Below are 17,856 nucleotides of genomic sequence, written 5' to 3' on the forward strand. Positions count from 1 at the left end.
TGCAGTATCTGAAACACCTCTAGATAACTCAAAGGAACCACTGGAAAACAGTGGTAAAAAGGGATAAAATATGCCTTTGATTAACCTAGTTGATGAAAAGAGCTACCACTTCTTTCCTGGGCTAGGGCTTACCACCCCTTAGTCAACTTTGGCAAAATAGAAACTACTATTTATTTGTTTGTTTTCATTTTTACACATACATACACATATATATGTATGTGTGTAAAATATGACACAATGATGTGCAATGTATTTGCCTTGTGGAATGATCACTACACTTTAACTGAATCACCATCATCTCATGCACTACCTTAACAATATATTCATGTTTACTCTATATTACTAATAACATGTTAGTATTCTATAAAATGAACTTCACAACTTCTTTCTCCTAACAAAATCATCTTACACTCTGACAAAACCTCCTCATTTCTGCTATCTTCTTGCATAACTTAAATGATTATATTTTAGAGACCAGCTGTAATCAGGGAAACCACATACATTTTAAACAGATCAGTGAGTATTGTAAAAACACCAAGTAATTAGAATTCTTCTGAAAATTCTTATCACATAGAATTACTTTGGGGCAAGTTTTGATGTGTATATAAGCAGCATTTGTCATTTGTCATGAATGTTATCAACTGGATACAAATGCCTAAGTCAAAAACACTTGGTAACAGCCTATCTTTTAAGTAGGTTAAGCATCCCTTCTAAATCTTGTGTGCATGTTTAATGTACTTACCTCCCTCATTTTAAATAGTGCTGGGGAAAATTCTATCTGTGTCAGCGCTTGTCAGAATAATACTTACAAATTCTGCTTCAGCGGAGCTGAGGTGGATGAAGTTGTGAAGTATCTCCTTGCATTACCATTTTTCATACATCAAAGGCTCCTTTTGAACTGGGTAATTATAGGAGAAAAAAATGTGTTTTAGTGCTACCTGAGAGTTCTTACTAATATTACCTTTGAAATGACTAATTACGTTACCTGTAAAGACAGAAAAGAAGATTTATGTAACTTACTTATTATAAAAGATATTCACTAACTAATCCTTGAAACCCCTCCCAGCATCCTTCTTTATTTCCACCTTTACAATGATGTTTATGCTTAGTGTTTGTATATGAAAATATTTGGAGAACCCTGCACATGCTGACTCCCTCCTGTTTCACAAAACTTGTCTCTCTGTTGCTGGGATTGTGGGCATGCAATTTAAGTATCCCTGCTCTTAGGGTAAAGCATGTTGGCTATGAGCCCTAAGACTTGACCAAGATTTGAACAGCACTTCTTTATTAAAAGAGTGTTTGAAAAAGCTGAGTAGCCGTGCCTGCTGATAACAGAGGTTTGGAAGACTGTGGTGAATTTTGTGTTTGGAGCTGTGAACTTCAGATACACTGTATGATTGGCATGGAAGAACCAAGGCAGCAATTTCATAACAAACTTCTCTGTGAATGAAGGAATAGTACTTCCTCATCTGTGCAGAGAAAAACGAAGAGCATGCACACCATCTTGTCACTATCTGTTAGGCTGCATCAATAGAAGGTGAGTATCAGCATCCAGATTGAAGATGGTAAGGGGCTACCCTTCCTGGAACTATCATATCATTCCAAGTATGATATGATAGTTCCAGGATACTAAGAGGTAAAAAAGCCCCAGGCAGTCAGGAGTCCTGCCTTGGGAGCATGTAAGATAGTGACAGAATTCAAGGCTGAAACTTTGGAAGAAAAGTTCAAAGTTTCCAAAAAATAAATGAGCAGACTGAGAATGTCTCAACTCGGAGAACAGACACACCACAGGGGAACAAATAAACTTGCTGTCTTCCAAAGCTGAAAATCTCTTACACTGAAGCAGGAAGAGCTGAGTTCCCTGTGTCTCCAAATTGTTATCACTAGGTAGAATTTTTTGTGAGACAGGTGTTTAGCTTCTCAAGCAAGAGGGGATATTCTGATCCACTGCCTCCATGGGACCTAGATGGCCTGTTTCAAGCAGTGATAAATCTCTCTCTCTCTCTCTCTCTCTCTCTCTCTCTCTCTCTCTCCCCTCCTTCCCTCCACCTCCCTTCTTCCCTCCGTGTGTGTGTGTGTGTGTGTGTGTGTGTGTGTGTGTGTGTGTGTTTCATGGGCAGCATACACACAGATAGAAATTAGATGGCCTTTGTATTTTAGATAGGCTTCCAGAACAAGTAGAGAGTTAGACCAAATGATGCTAGCCTCCTCTAAAAAGAGGCCAATTAAGTCAGTATTCTTAAGTAGATTTTACACTTGATTTTTACTAATGCCAAGAAGCACAATCTTTTTTAAATGAATCCCTATATTTTGTACCAGAAAGGAAACTGATTTTCTAGGTGGTCTGCTTTTCCTCACAGAATATGACACATTTGGAGCCCAATTCTCTTGCTGACATCCATATTCCTGGAATCTCTAAGCAGAATAGATTTCCTCTCTCAGAGTGGATGCGTTTTATTTTCTTCTTTTCCTTTACCTTCATTATATTCATTGACCCAATACTCTAGTGGGATTTATGATTATAAAATAACACTGGTCTTCTGGTGCCTTAAAAATTACCTGAAGTTTCTGTTGCCCTCAAATTTTAAAAAGAAAGGATCTTTCAAACAACACATATCTCACTACACAGGTCCTACCTCTGTCAAAGTAAATGGTGCCTAGAGCTAAGGGAACAGAGATTAGCCCCTAAAGAAGACCAGATAAACAATCCATCATTCAACCTATGGTTCTGAATTTAAGAAAAGCTATACTCTTCATTTGTCTCATTTCATTTTAATTTTTCTGTCACCTTTCCAGTCATTGCTTACTAATAACCCTTATAAACCCGGATACCACATAGGCAGAACATTTTCTACAGATCTATTGTCAAGACTTGAAATAACTTCTTCAGGAGCTTGCAGTAATAATTCATCACCACTAGTTTTTGCTTTATTTTTTGTCACATCTGCCTTAAAATATATGGCTATTCTCGGACATTATGCATAAAAAGGAAACATTGGAACACTCAGCTCTAAATGAGATGTCCTCATCAAATTCATCCACTTAGAGCTCAGGGAGCCCCATAGAAGAGGAGGTAAGAAGAGTGTAAGAGCTAGAGAGGATACAGAACAGAGAAGAGGTCCTCTAAATCAACTGATCAAGACTCATATGAACTCACAGAGCCTGAGAAGCAAGCTCATTCACAGGGCTGATATGGGCCTCCATCACATCCTCTGCATTTACATTATGGCTTTCATTTAGTATTTTTTATGGGATTTCTGAGTGTGTGAACAACGTGTCTCTGGTGGTTGTACCTTCTATTAGGCTCTTTTCCTTCTGCTGGTTTGCCTTGTCTAACTTAATGGTTTTGTTTTACCTTGTTATTTTTTAGTTTGTTATGTTTTCTTATTATCTTCTAGAAACTTGTTCTTTTCTAATGAGACACAGAAAAGGAGTGGATCTGGATGGGGAGGGGAGGAGAAACTGGGAAAAATGGGGGAAGGAAAACTGTCATTAATTTTCATTAAATCAGAAAAAAACCCTCTTTTTAATAAAAGGGAAAAAAGATGTGGCTGTTCTAATAAAATAATTTAATTTACAAGAATATTTCTTCTTTCGATCATTCCTTCCTCCTCCCTATTATCATTTATTTATTCCAAAATGATTTACTAAAGGCAAAAAGTACTCTTAATGTTAGGAATGTAAAATAGCACACTATAAGCTGTCAATGACAGGCCTAAAAACGTGTAAGTCTTCGAAGTAAACATAAAGCTCTGAACAGTATAAAACTCTTCTTTGAGGACTTGAGGAAGTAGTTGTCATGGAGATAGAAATATTTAGAGAATAATTATGACTCTTAGTAGTGGCAAAGGACACAACAGAATATTGCCTGTAGAAGCCTGGCATGATGAAGACATTGAAGAATGAAGGGTGGTGTGATCCACACAGGTATTCATACCAACATGATTGGATTGGTGGTTTTAGAAGGTCAATTATAAAGGTGACCTCTAGGAAAATGAGTGCCTTACTGCAAAATGCCCTGGAAGTGGTGTACATAGTTTAGTCTTATTTATTTTTCAAAAATCATATTTCTCAGATAGCATGCTCATGTGTTTGACAATATCTATCATTTAAACTGTTTCAACAGCCTGTTCTCATTTGAATGGAATCAAAGCTAACCAGTAACCCACACTGCCTCAGACTGGAGCATGGCATTCCTTTTTCATTTATGCTCCCACAATCCCATAGGTTATTCTGGTTTGCCATCCTTCCTGTAGTCTCAACTCATCTTCAGCACTTTATATAGAATAAATAATTCAATCCTCAAAACAAACCAGAAATATTGGTAATTTGATTGTGTGTAATTTACAGAGAAAACTGAGAAACATGGTCATTTAGTAACATACTCCAGGACTCTCACTGAGTTGGGGACTGTGGTGAGAATGTAGAAAAAGAAGGAGAGGGAGAAAGAAGAGAAAGAAAAGTGAAAATATTAAAAATAGAAGAGACAAAAGGAAAAAATATTTTAAAAAATTAAAGAACAAAGTGTTTTCCTCACCCTTAGTACAGATGCCTAATTTCAAAGTGTGTCTTCTTATTTTTCTTTTCTTTTTTATTATTACTTTTATTTTTTTACAGTCCAATCATTGCCCTCTCCTGGTCCCCACTCACACAGTTCCTCATCCTATTCCTTCCCCACCCTGTCTCCAAGAGGATGTACTCCCACCACCATCATTGGTTGCCCCACTCTCTGGGGCCTCAAGTCTCTTAAGGGTTAAGCACATCTCCCACTGACACCAGATCCAGCAGTACTCTGCTATATATGTGTTGGGAGCGTCAGACCAACTCTTGTATGCTGCTTGGTTGGTGACTCAGTATCTGAAAGATCTCAGAGGTTTGGATTAGTTGAGACTGCTGGTCTTCCTATGGGGTCACCCTCCTCCTCAGCTTCTTATAGCCTTTCCCTAATTCAACCACAGGAGTCAGCAGCTTCAGTTCAATGGTTGAGCATAAGAATCTGCATCTGTCTCAGTCAGCTGCTTCTTGAACTTCTCAAAGGACCACCATGTTAGGCTCCTGTATGTAAGCACATCATAGCATCAGTAATAGTGTCAGGCCTTGGAGCCTCCCCTTGAGTTGGATACCAAGTTAGGCTGGTCACTGGACCTCCTTTCCGTCAATCTCTTCTCCATTTTTTGTCCCTGCAGTTCTTTCAGATGGGAACAATTATAGGTCTGAGGTTTTGACTGTGGGATAGCAACCCCATCCCTCCACTTGATGCCTGTCTTTCTACTGGAGGTGAACTCTACAGAGTTCCCTCTCTGCACTGTTGGGTCTCTGCACTAAGAGTCTTTGGTACTTTCTAGAGCTCTCTCTCTCTCTCTCTCTCTCTCTCTCTCTCTCTCACACACACACACACACACACACACACACACACACACACACTTCCCACCCCCTAAGGTTCTATATTTTTATTCATTATGCTGACCCTCAGAACTTCTCTCCTGCCCACCCCCATATCTGTTCATATTCCCCTTTCTCCCTCCCCCCTCACACCCAAGTCCTTTCCTCCCTCTGTCTCCTGTGATTACTTTCTTCTCCCTCCCAAGTGGAACTAAAGCATCCTCACTTTGGCCCTTCTACTTGTTAACCTTCTTGAGTTCTGTGGATTGTATCCTAGGTATTTTGTACTTTTTTTGGCTAATATCCCCTCAATAGTGAGTGCATAACATTCATGTCCTAAAATCAAGAATTGATAAATGGGACTTTGTGGAGCTGAAAAGCTTCTGTAAAGCAAAGGACATAGTAGGAGAAATCAACAACAATCTACAGATTGGGAAAAAAGCCTTCACTAACCCCACATCTGATAGAGGGCTTATATCCAAAATATATAAAGAACTCAAGAAGCTACCCTACAAAAAACATAAACAACCCAATCAAAAAAAAAATGGAGTGTAGAGCTAAACAGAGAATTCACAACAGAGGAATCTCAAATGGCTGAGAAGCACATAAAGAAATGTTGAAAGTTCTTAGTCATCAGAGAAATGCAAATCAAAACGACCCTAAAATTCCACTTTGCACCAATCAAAATGATTAATATCGAATCCTCAGGGTTTTGTTTGCAAGAATGTGGAGAAAGAGGAATACTCCTCCATCTCTAGTGGGATTACAAACTAGTACAACCACTCTAGAAATCAATATGGAGGTTCGCCAGAAAACTGGAAATAGATCTACCTGAAGACCTAGCTATACTATTCTTGGGTATATACCCAAAAGATGCCCCACCATGCCACAAGGGCATGTGTTCCACTATGTTCATAGTGGCCTTGTATGTGATAGGCAGAAGCTGGAAACAAGCCACATGTCCCTCAACTGAAGAATGGATTAATGAATGGAACTAGAAAATATCCTGAGTGAGGTAACTTAGACCCAAAAGGACATGCAAGGAATTTATTCACTATAAAATATATCTTCTAAACTGGATATCTCCATTCAGTATGCTTAAGACAGTGATTCCCTTTTTTTGTTTGTTTGTTCTTTTAATAGAACAGTGTGATACTACCCTCTGAGAACCTGGTTTTGTTTGTTTGTTTGTTTGTTTGTTTGTGTTTTGGTTTTGAGGGGGCTGGGGTTTTTTTGTTTTTTGTCTTTTAGATTTTAGTTATGACAGAGCTCATTGAAAGGACAAAACTATAATCATGGATACCTTTTATCTAACTCTTCAAATTTTATGCTGCTTAATCTTTTTGAATGTCTTCTAAGTTTCAGTTTTCTTATTCGTGTGTGTGTGTGTGTGTGATTTTTCAAATTAAGTAACTTATGAATCTGTAAACTTACAAAGACAAACATAGTTAAAAATTCTCGGTTAAAGTTTGCTGACCAATTGCAAATTTAAAATTCCCATTTAGTATAGAGAATGTAAATCTTCACAAAGAGGAGAATAAACATATGCTAAATAAAACCAAGAAAGCAACAGTATCCCTGGGAGAAGGTTGGCACAGCAAATGACCTCTAGAACAGAGATAGCACTGTATCTCTTGGATCTTTGCATTTTAAAATGCTAAAGAAAATCGAAAGAAAAATGATACATTACTGTGAGTAATGTGTCTATGAATCAAGCATTTTCAGAACACAGCCATTTATACTATAATGGCAGAGTTAATGATGACAAACCCATAAGGTATTTACTGTCTAGCCTTCTATGGTAAAAGTTAGCTGATACTCTAAAAGCTGGATCGTACAAATCCAGATCATATTGTTGTTATACATGCGGTTATTTTAAAAGAGCTTTACACGAGTTTGTGAATATAGCTTGCCCTTGTTATGTACCAGCATATATGATATTTCTGTCAAAGAAATACTGAGATTCATGTCTGATGACTTTATACTACATGCAATAACTGTTATTGTTTGAACATAGTAGATTTTTTTCCAGGATCACAGTATATACAGTTACAATTGTGTGTTTATGTACAGTGACATTGGCAACATTTAAAAGTGTTTTCTTTATTTGTATATCTTGTTTAAAAATGATTTATCTAGATTAGCGTTAAAAATCAATGTCAAGAATATGTAACATCAATTATACACAGTTGTGGAATGACTCCATCCTCTTATGTGCTTCATGCATCACTACATTCCGTGCACTGAAGCAATTGGTTGTTTGAGCATAAAGGCCATTTTAAAAACCAGTTTACAAGACAAACATAAAGACCGGGTGTTTTACTCTCCTATCACATGTTTGTTTTGTTTGGCTTTGGAACCTGTGTTTAATTTCCTGAAGGTATACAAGTCTAAACTTGCTCTGCATCTTTGTAATAAAATCCTTTCGAGAAAGACCAGATAGAAATACTTGTTTAAAGTTAAGCTGATACAAATGGTCAGTAACTCATTTTTATGTATGTTCTCGATAATTAAAATTATCTGATAGTTTCAGAGACTCCACATGATGGAGTTTATTTTGAAGTGGAATTAATATTTTCCTGCCATCTTAAGAAGGTTATGTTGAACACACTAAAGTTTTTCTTCATAACTTTGATACTATTATCAGCACCAATTATTGTGTTAGGCAGCAATAGTGCCCTCAAGGGATAAGAACATAGAGAGGAAGAATGTTTTCTTCCCATTAAATGGACACAGCCTTGTACGTTCTTTAAGTTCTGACTTTTTTATGCCATTTTCCATGGACTCTTATGCTGTTAGTTTTCACAACTTATTGGTCTTTCTGTGATGTGACCTCTATAGACACATTCTCTTTACCATCTGTAAATTCCTAAGGGATAGAGCTGATGGTTCAACATTTTAGAGACCTTTTTTCAAAAGGCAGTTATTTCTCTAGTGACAAAAGACACTAGTAGTAAGGAGGTAAATATGAGAAGGGTACAATGATATATATGTAGGAAGTGTAATAAGACCTGTCATCCTAGATGGTAACACAGCTATGTTTTCCATGACTTTTCTTTTCTAATGATTAAATTTGTTTTTGACAATTTCATGTATATGTGTATATAGTACATTCTAGTTACTCGGACCAGCCCTCAACTCTCTTATTTTCCTTCCAAATATGTCAAACCCCTTTCTTCCCTACAGGTCCCTTACCCACAAACATGCCTTTTTTACATTTTATTTCTGACCTAATGATTTTAACCAAGATATTCTATGTCGTCACAGGTTTAAAATCTATTCCTTGGATTCTTGAAGGCAATGACTATTTCTCTCCTACAATCCATTAGCTGCCAATACTTTGCAGGAAAGATAGGTTCCATAAGCCCTTCCACACCCCACAATTGACTTTTGACAGCCCTGCCTTGTGCAGGCTCAGTACAAGGAACCACAGCTGCTATGAGATCATGTTTGCAGTAGCTGTGCAATGTCCTGAAGATAGCATGTCACAGCCCTTCTCCTGCTTTTCTGGCTCTTACAATATTTCATTCTTTTCTGCAGAATTTCTTGTACCTTAGAGAGGGTGGCATAAATGTCTTGTTTAAAGTTGAGTATTCAGCTGTCACTTATTTTCAGCATCTTGGGCAGCCATGAGACTCTGCATTTATCTCCATTCATGACAAGTAGCTTTTCTAATTAAGGAAGGATGGAAGTGGCATTTGTCTGTGGGTATAAACATAGATATTTAGAATCCAATTTGGTGGTATATGAGTTTACATAAACGATAGTGATTCCCTTACTCCAGCCAATAACCTTTCCAGCCTATGGTTTGCTTGGTTTTGTTCTTCTTTTTCTGTTGGCAAAATTTATAGTACCAAATAAAATATTCAAAAGGCAGGGCTCTTTCAATTTTTGAAGCCTTTAAGCAGTAAACTTTAAGCAGGATTAATGACAATCTTTAACTGAGTTTGTTGTAGTTTTCTAGAGTGATCATCACAGAAGTCAAACTTCTTGTCAAATGGGTATAATAAACAGACTGAAAACTTGACTGTCAGATAAAGCACAGCAGTATCATATGGTTCTTTGCTTATTATTTAAAGATAAATTATGCTGTGATTTTTTTTCTTCTGTGTAGGGTAAGATCTACCCTAATGAGTACATTCCTCAAAGCAGAGACTCTGATAAAGGCAATTTTATATTTACTTTCTTTGTACTGATAGTGATGGAACACAGAACCTTACTTGCACTAACTGCCTTTGATTTTGCTCTGTAGTCCTTGCATATTCTCCACACAGTACTGTGTATGACCTGATATATTTTTTATTTTTCTATTACTGTGATAAAATATCATGACCAAGGAAACTAACAGAAGCAAGAGTCTATTTGGACTTTATGGTTCCAGAGGGATAAAAATCTCTCAACATCATAACAAGGAAGTGTGGCAGCAAGCAGTTATGAATGATGACAGAGAGTGCTTATCTCCAACCTTAAAGAGTGAAATGGAAATAATAGCACATGACCTTGAAACCTCAAAGCCCAACTCCAGGGACTTACTTCCTAAAGCAAGGCCACACCTCCTAAACCTACCAAAGCAGTACCACCAACTGGGAACAAAGTTTTAAAGTGTCAAAAACCACAGGGGATGTTCTCATTCAAACCATTTCTGAGCATTTCTTTAGTGCTTTTACATGCCAAATTTGTCAAGATCTGTACAACTATGCCATGCTCCGAGCAAGACTCATAAGTGCAAGTCTAGATTTCTCAAAACAGTGAATGAATTTTATGAAAGGTACTTTCAAATAAAATTTAAATCCTTCAATAATAGAGTCTGCTAACATATTCCAAATTACTTCCTCTGCCTCAACAGGCTTGTAATAAAATTTGGTGGACAACTCCTGTTGAACTAAGTTAAAACATGCACTTTTAAAAAAAGATTTTTTTTTTTACCAAGGAAGAAACTAGATATACTTATTAATTACAATCACAATCATGTTTGCACTTTAAAAAAAAAGACACATGATCATGTATTTGGTTGAACCAAGTCTCCTTGACTGTCTAAGAGGGATCATTGCCTAGCTAAGTGATGTTATACACTTGAATTTTACATATATGGGTCATTTGTTCTCATGTGGTGTACAGTTCCAGATAGACATGAACCTTACTCTAAATTATAATAATTATTATAACATTCTTTCTAAAATTGTTCCAGCAGCCTTGGCTAGTCAGTACAAATACAGCCATGCAGAGAAGTTTAACTAATATAATTTTTAACATTTTTTCTTATTTGTAAATATTAGTAATATATCCTTTGAAATAACAGATAACTTCCCTCACCCCCATATCATTTTAGTAATGTCTATATTGTACTTTCTTCTTTGCAGGAATCTCAGCATCTGACTCCAGGATTCACCTTACAAAGTAAGTGGGTTTTGTTTTTCCAATTCCTACTTATGCCAGCCATCCATAATCTCACTTTTCTTACTTTCCCCCTCTTTTCTGCTTAATGTTATTAAGACATGAAGGAATAATCGTAACAAAAGGTTGCATTGGGATTGACTGTTTTAGTTCATATCTTTCATCTATTATTATGACAGAAGGATATGAAATCATCTGGCAGGGATGCATGCTTAGAAAATAATTTCCATGTGAATACTGATTTGAGAGTAGATGCATGAATATTAATTGTTTGTATCCTTTCTATTTAGAGTGGAGTGATCCAAGCAGCAGAGCCTCCACAAAGTCAGTATCATTCAAGTCGTGAGTATTTGTCCTCCCAAACTAGAGTGCTCAGCTGCTACTCTCTTGGTTTATTCCTTTGAGACTATGAACCTTTACTCCTATTTTCAAGCTAGTAAGACAATAATCAAATTCTCATTCCTTTTGTACATGTCAGTTGCTATAACATATATACCATAAACTAAGCAGTTTACCAATGGAAGACATAATGCCTAACAGTTCTAGATTCTAGGAGGTCAAAGCTAAAGTCAGAGATATGTGTTGAGATAGCCTCATTTTCACTCTAAGCTCATATTGTAGAAGTAGAAATAATCTCTCTGAAGTAGCTCTTAAAAACACACAAATCCCATTCATGAAGGCTCACCTTTGTGACATAATTATCTCTTCAAAGTCCTACCTCCTGGTACTGTCACCTCCTGGGGAAGGATGACAAATATATATCTTTAGTAGAAACACTTGTTTAAACTGAATAAAGAACCTGTGGTCAGCAAGTAAGAGTAAAAATGAATGTGGTCAATAATCAGCTATCAAATGATGTAGACTTGGTCAGGGTCAATAAATGAAAACAACTGTAACTTCAGTGAAAACAATCCAAACATAGGTTTCTCACATTTGAATGAGATATTGAGCTTCATGTAACCTCAGTACAATTGGCTGTCCAGCTACTAGGAAGGACAAAGAATGGACAAGAAAGGCAACATGGTTTGCAAGACTCTACTGTTTGTAGATCATCTGTCATCTGTGTGTTAGAGGCAAAGAAGAACAGGCAGGAAGGTTGAGATAAAGATGGCAGAGTCTAAGGGTGCCGTTTAGAAGTCAGAGCCTTGCAATTCACTCTGCAGAGTCTTCATTTTTTATTAATGTCAACCAGAATAGGAGTTTATAGAAAACCAATTTCCTCAGATTAACTAATGTAGATATTTTTTAAATACCCATTTGCCCAAGAGTATATCAATGGAGTGTTTCTGTCATAACTTCTTTCTTTCTTGATAATAGAAGATGGAAGTTGACTTTTCTGTGTAATAGTATGTACTTGAAATTTTTGAAAATAAAATAATTCATGACACACAAGTGGTCTAATGGCACACTTGGAGTGAATTGCTCACCTATTGGAAGAACATTAATAATTGCATAAGATAACTGGGGCTATCTCCAAGTCGACTGAGACTTTGACATAGCCAATAGTGCTTTCACTCCATCTTCTTGTTGTATTGTAGTAATTAAATTTCAAATACCTGACCTGAGCACCAGTCCTTTGTTGTTGTTTGGGTTTGGGTTTTGCAGTTGACCTGTACCTAGTAATTAAAAGCTAAAATTTAACAACCAAAAGTCCTCTGTTTTACAAAACATAACAAAATAAGGAAATGGAATGATGGGCCCACACTTTTGATGTAATGGCCACATTAATTGGCATGAAGGAATCAAAATTGTCTCTGACATTAATCACATGAACTGTTCTTTCTGTTGTTCTGAATGAGCCATAGATCTTATGTCCTTATTCCCACTCTTAAATTACCAACTACCTACTAAAAAAATAATATATATAAACACATTTTCAGGAAGTCAATGCAACTTTGCAAACAAGGGAGAATATAAAATTGTACTTTCATGGCAAACTTATCTGACTCCTAAAGATATATGCTATAATTCCATTGTGAAATATGCTGCTTACCAAATAGGCCAGAGATTAAAATATTCTAGTAGTCTATATCTAACACAAAGAAATGCGTCAAAGGTGGCTTAGAGTTGGAGGCTACATTTCAAAGAATAGCATTTACTGCACAGCATACAGTGCAGATGGTAAGACTAAACTTCTCTGTAATAAGTATCAGCAAGACTTGAGTGTACTAAGTCCATTTTATGATTTAGCCTCCTCCAAGTATTGACCATCAGACTGTATATGGAAACTTTTCTTCTTATGACAAGATACTGTTTTAGTGCAAGGGAGATCAGAGTCATAATAAAATTGTTTGTCAGTTCAGGAATTATTATTTTCTCATAGTTTACCTTGGTATACTATTAAGCCAACTTCTAGGATTTTCCATTTAGTAGGGTAATCCTGAAGGTGATTAGAAATATTTTGAGTCTAAACTAACTGCCAAAGTTTGGGAATGGGTCAGAAGTAACTCTCAAAACAAGCAAGCTATGAGAAACACCAAGTCAAGGTCAGCAAATGTCTAAGGCATGTGACCTACTGCTTAGTACAGTGGAGGGAGGTTAGAGCCTTGGCAAACAGAAGCCCTTAATTGCTGAGATAGTCTATTCATTTTCTCCAGCGAGATTTGCTTTCCCTTCTTGACAAGATGCAGATCTTCCATTCAAGTATGGATTGTTTATAAGAACTGCACACATGAGCACTGATAGAGTGATCATTCATCTCTGTGGGTCTGAACGCAGGCTTGCAACTATGTAGACTCACTGTTTGTTCTTGACATTTGCTACTTTTTCCTTGAGCAAACCCAAACACTTAATTGACCTTCTGGAGAAGTAGGAATTTTCCTACTCACTTGCTATGCTTTGTTGACATATAGTGCACCTATCTGTTCCAATTGAATCTATAAATTTCCATTAGACAAGAATATCTGACTTTGTCAATTTAGGAGTCTCTGTTCCATTGTAGTCATGGTATTTTGTGTGTGTCTGGGATGGGGAGGGCACTGGATATAGAAGATGTGAGTTTAAATCACAAAGTAATTTATCTTTGTTTTAAAGTACAAAGAATCTCTTAAAGGAAATTAAGCAACTTAATGAGAAAATGTATACCCACATATGTACCCACACAAAAGCTTGTAAGATTTCAAATATAAGCATATACTTTAGTAATTAAATCTAACTACATAAAAGAGTGTTTAACTTTAATCCTTAATAATTTTTAGAGAATTGAAGACCCAGTGGTCAGCCACCCCCATTGCCAGTGTTCAGTGAATCTGAGTTATAATCATTAAAACACTCTGACTCAAATCTTCTAAATCCAAAATTTCTAATCTCCTACAGAAATCGTTTTTGTTCCTCATAAAGGCAAACACGTGAGTGTTAGATGCTCTTTTTTTTCAGAAATATAAGAGTTATATATTTAACATGAATACCATGTACATTTTATATATATCATTTACTAGATTGAGTCTCTCAGTGGACACACCAGATATCATGTTACTTTATAGATTCTTGAGGAACCTATTAGGGCCAACAGAGGAGAAAACAAAACCTGGATTTTCTTTGCCTGGCCTCATCAAATTGATCATCATATGTCATCAAGTACTTTCCACTATGACACTCTTACTTGCTTCTTTTTGCCTCTTTATATTTGAATTTGGAGAGGCATTTAAAACAAGAACAACAAATTAATATATTCAGTTGCCCTGAAAAGAATTCTAGATGACTTCAGTGAACCTATAAGTGTCCATTCAGTTAGCCTTTGAACTCAGTTGTTTTGTGAGCACTGTTAAGAAGACAGCAACTCCAAATACTAAGTTCCTTTGTTAAAATCTGTTACTAGAATTTGGACTCTGCCCAATTGGCAACCATCCAGAATGCCTCTTATCCAAGCAACTCTGTATTTTAAGGCATGCTATTGACAATGTCTGGAAAGTTTCCATACAGGTCCCAATATAAAGTAAGATGTAATCATGATGTTTTTCCCTGCCATAAAACCAGTACCTTTACTTATAGTGTTGACTATGTGTCTGAAAACACCAGCCATGAATCCAGAGAACTGATGGTGGACAATGTGAAATCAGATTTACTGTGCCCAGCTACAGTTTCTGTTTTTGAAGTTAATATGTTTATTGCATGAGTAAATGCATGCATGTAGTTCTAGGTAGTAGGAAAGGGAGCTATACTATTACATAAAGGGCAGATACCTTAAATAATGACCATTGTGTTTTGAGCATACCTGTCAGGTTGATCTTACCTGTCATCCTGGAGCTATAATATAGTTTCTGTCCCTAAAACTTATTCAACTCACTTGGAAGATAAATTAATCGTGGACCCTTATCTCAAAGGGGCATTTGGGCTACAGAGAACTATTCAAGTAATACTGTTTTTCAGATAAAGCAATGTGAAGGTAGGCTAAGAGCGTGTGTGTTTAAATCTTCCTCACATCTTACAAGGCTGGGCTGTTCCTTTCCATTGTGATCTGATGGGTTCAGGAATTGATACAACAAATTTGACCTTTGTCCTTGTTGGCACATGCCTATAATCTCAGAACTTAGAATGTAAGGGAAAGAGGATCAAGTGTTTCAGGTTTGGGGCCAGGCTGGATCAAATGAGACTGTGTCAAAAAGAAAAATTAAAGAACTAAAAGAAAGGGAGAGATAGGAATATATAGGTGAGAGCATGTATGCATATTGGTTTTTGTATCATGATACAAACCTTTACGGAGACTGGCAGAGCTGGTTGGTAGGAATAGGCCCCACAAGAAATTATACCCCTCTGCTTTGAAAGATACAAAACTAGATAAAATTGCTTTATTTAACTCAACTATCATCATCTCTAAACTTTCTCTAAATGTTATGAAGATTTCATTACCATAGAGAATAGCAGGTCTATGAGAATATGTCTTTTAGAATGCTATAACTGATAGAAACAAAACATTATTTTTTAGATGAATTTTCACCAATTTAACAACAAAAAAAAATCTTCACATTCATTATAGCTATGACCATCCTCCTGCCAAAACTTTCATCATAAAAAATATTTCCTTTGAGGATTTGGTTTGAGATTTATGAACTGCTCTGCCTTCCTGAATAGCACTCACTCACATTCTCTAGCAAGTTCAGCTAGTCCTTCTTAAGTAGATGTTTGGTCTGCTACTTGGGTATAATTTGGTAGCAACATAGCTGTGTTATAGCAGGAAAACATATTATTTTTTTAATCTGACTAATGCTTAATCAAAACACATGATTTGGTACTTGAAATTTAGCAATGCTAATAGTCACTTTGAGTTAATCCAACAACTTACTTCTCTGAAAAACCTGGTAACCTCGGAGACTTTCGGTAGTTGCAGACACTCAGATTTTTGAGCTGAAACAAACAAAGATACAAAAATCAAAACAAAACATTTTTTTAAATGCTAACACTTGCTTTTAGCCTGTCTTCTATGCCTGTGTCTCACATCTTGCTAACCTCTCCAAAAGACTTAATATATTTTTGGAAGTCCTCCACTGCATCAGGAACAGCCACCTGGGAGCAGAGAAAACCAAATTTGGCAGTCTGTTCAAGCTGTGAATGAAAGGTAATTCACAGTTTGAAATAAAGCAGCATGAGCTCCTTAAGAAGAGCAATCAGACATTAAGAGGGTTTCATATTGAAGGTTGTATATTGGCTATGGTTTCAACCATCAATATTGGCACTTGGAAGGTTCACATAAAATGCTGAAGCTGTTGGGGTTTGATAGATGCCAACACTGAGGCCTGGGGAATTCTTTAACAGGAGATAGAGATTTCTACTTTCACCATCACACATTAATGTAGTTGAAAGATAACATTTGATTTCTGTGGTATTGTTCAAAAGTCCAACATTATCTTAGCCTTCAAATATTTTACATGAATTTTGAGATGTCTATATAATTAGAAAAACACTTCTCTATTTCATTTCTCTCTCTGAGAAAAAGTTAGGTACCTCTTCTACTTGATTTACATTCATTCATTCATCCATTCATCTCTTAGGGTTTCCATTTCTTTCAACAAATATGTGTTCAACACCTATTATATTTATCTCTGGGTCACATATTGCAACTCAGGCAAAATGCCGCCCATATTTCTCTCAATGAGCTTGGTCTCAGTAAAATTAGGCACTAGTAACTCAACCAGTTCATACTTATGGAGTATCTAATATGTGCCAGGCCTTTCCATTCACTCTTTCTATATACTATGAGCCTGTGGTGTTGATCATCAACAAAGCAGAAACCAAAGCTCAGAATCACTGAGTAAGTTACCTAAAGCTACTCTTGCAAAGGACAGTACTCAAACTGACTCCAAGCATGTGCCCTTTTTACATTAAAGCCTAACTTGGGTACTTTGGAAGTAGTCATTTCAAGGCAGGATATTCCTTATCTAAGAAGTAGGCATAATCTCAATTCAGACCTATATGGTAGCTAACAATTTAATTGAAAACAGGGATCTGCATAGTACTGTTGAGCTAAGTCTTCTATCTACTGTTTATACTATGGATGCTAATGTGGAAATTCTGGAAGCAGATGCTTCTTCATCTCAGATACTGAAGACAGATTGTATCATGAAGACTGAAACATGTCCCCTACAGTGAAACTGAAGGATCTATGCCTGCAAGGGACTTATATCATCATGAAAAATCCACATAAGATGGATTGTTATGGCATGTGATGCAAACATTTCTCTCTGGAAATCTCCGTTTTTTTCATATTAAAGCAAAACAAATATAGAACTAGTACATGGGCCTGCTTTTATAAGATGTATAACTATTGCCTTTCATTCCTGTTTGATGATTGGGAAGTTGCTTTATATTCTCATAATAGAATTAAAAAAAGAATTCCCATCTGTTATTAACCATAGTGACACATTTTAGATTTTTCATCAATGTTTTGAACTGGAACTAGGATTGAAGTAAATAATACAGTTAGTGTACACAAAATTATTAAGAGTCAAAATTTAAAATAATTTCAGTTATACGATTAAATAGAGTGCTGTGATAACACATACATGCTTGCACACATGCACATACATTCTGTGTTCCATAATTAGGGCCTTCTAATGCTGTCTGATCTAGTAAGATGAATGTTGA

At 36.4% G+C, this 17,856-nt stretch overlaps 1 protein-coding gene across 1 annotated transcript in view; it reads left to right on the top strand.

Annotated features, from left to right (window-relative positions):
- The window catches only part of Aff2 (AF4/FMR2 family member 2), a 486,558-nt gene that overhangs the window by 334,742 nt on the left and 133,960 nt on the right, over nt 1-17,856 (top strand). Inside the window, exons 5-6 of the mRNA XM_028788421.1 lie at nt 10,743-10,779; nt 11,067-11,100. Of these exons, the coding sequence (XP_028644254.1) occupies nt 10,743-10,779; nt 11,067-11,100 (71 nt within the window). The remainder of the gene's footprint in view (nt 1-10,742; nt 10,780-11,066; nt 11,101-17,856) is intronic.

This window comes from Grammomys surdaster, unplaced genomic scaffold (assembly GCF_004785775.1).
Source record: "Grammomys surdaster isolate TR1022 unplaced genomic scaffold, NIH_TR_1.0 125749, whole genome shotgun sequence".
In the NCBI taxonomy this organism is placed as follows: Eukaryota; Metazoa; Chordata; class Mammalia; order Rodentia; family Muridae; genus Grammomys; species Grammomys surdaster.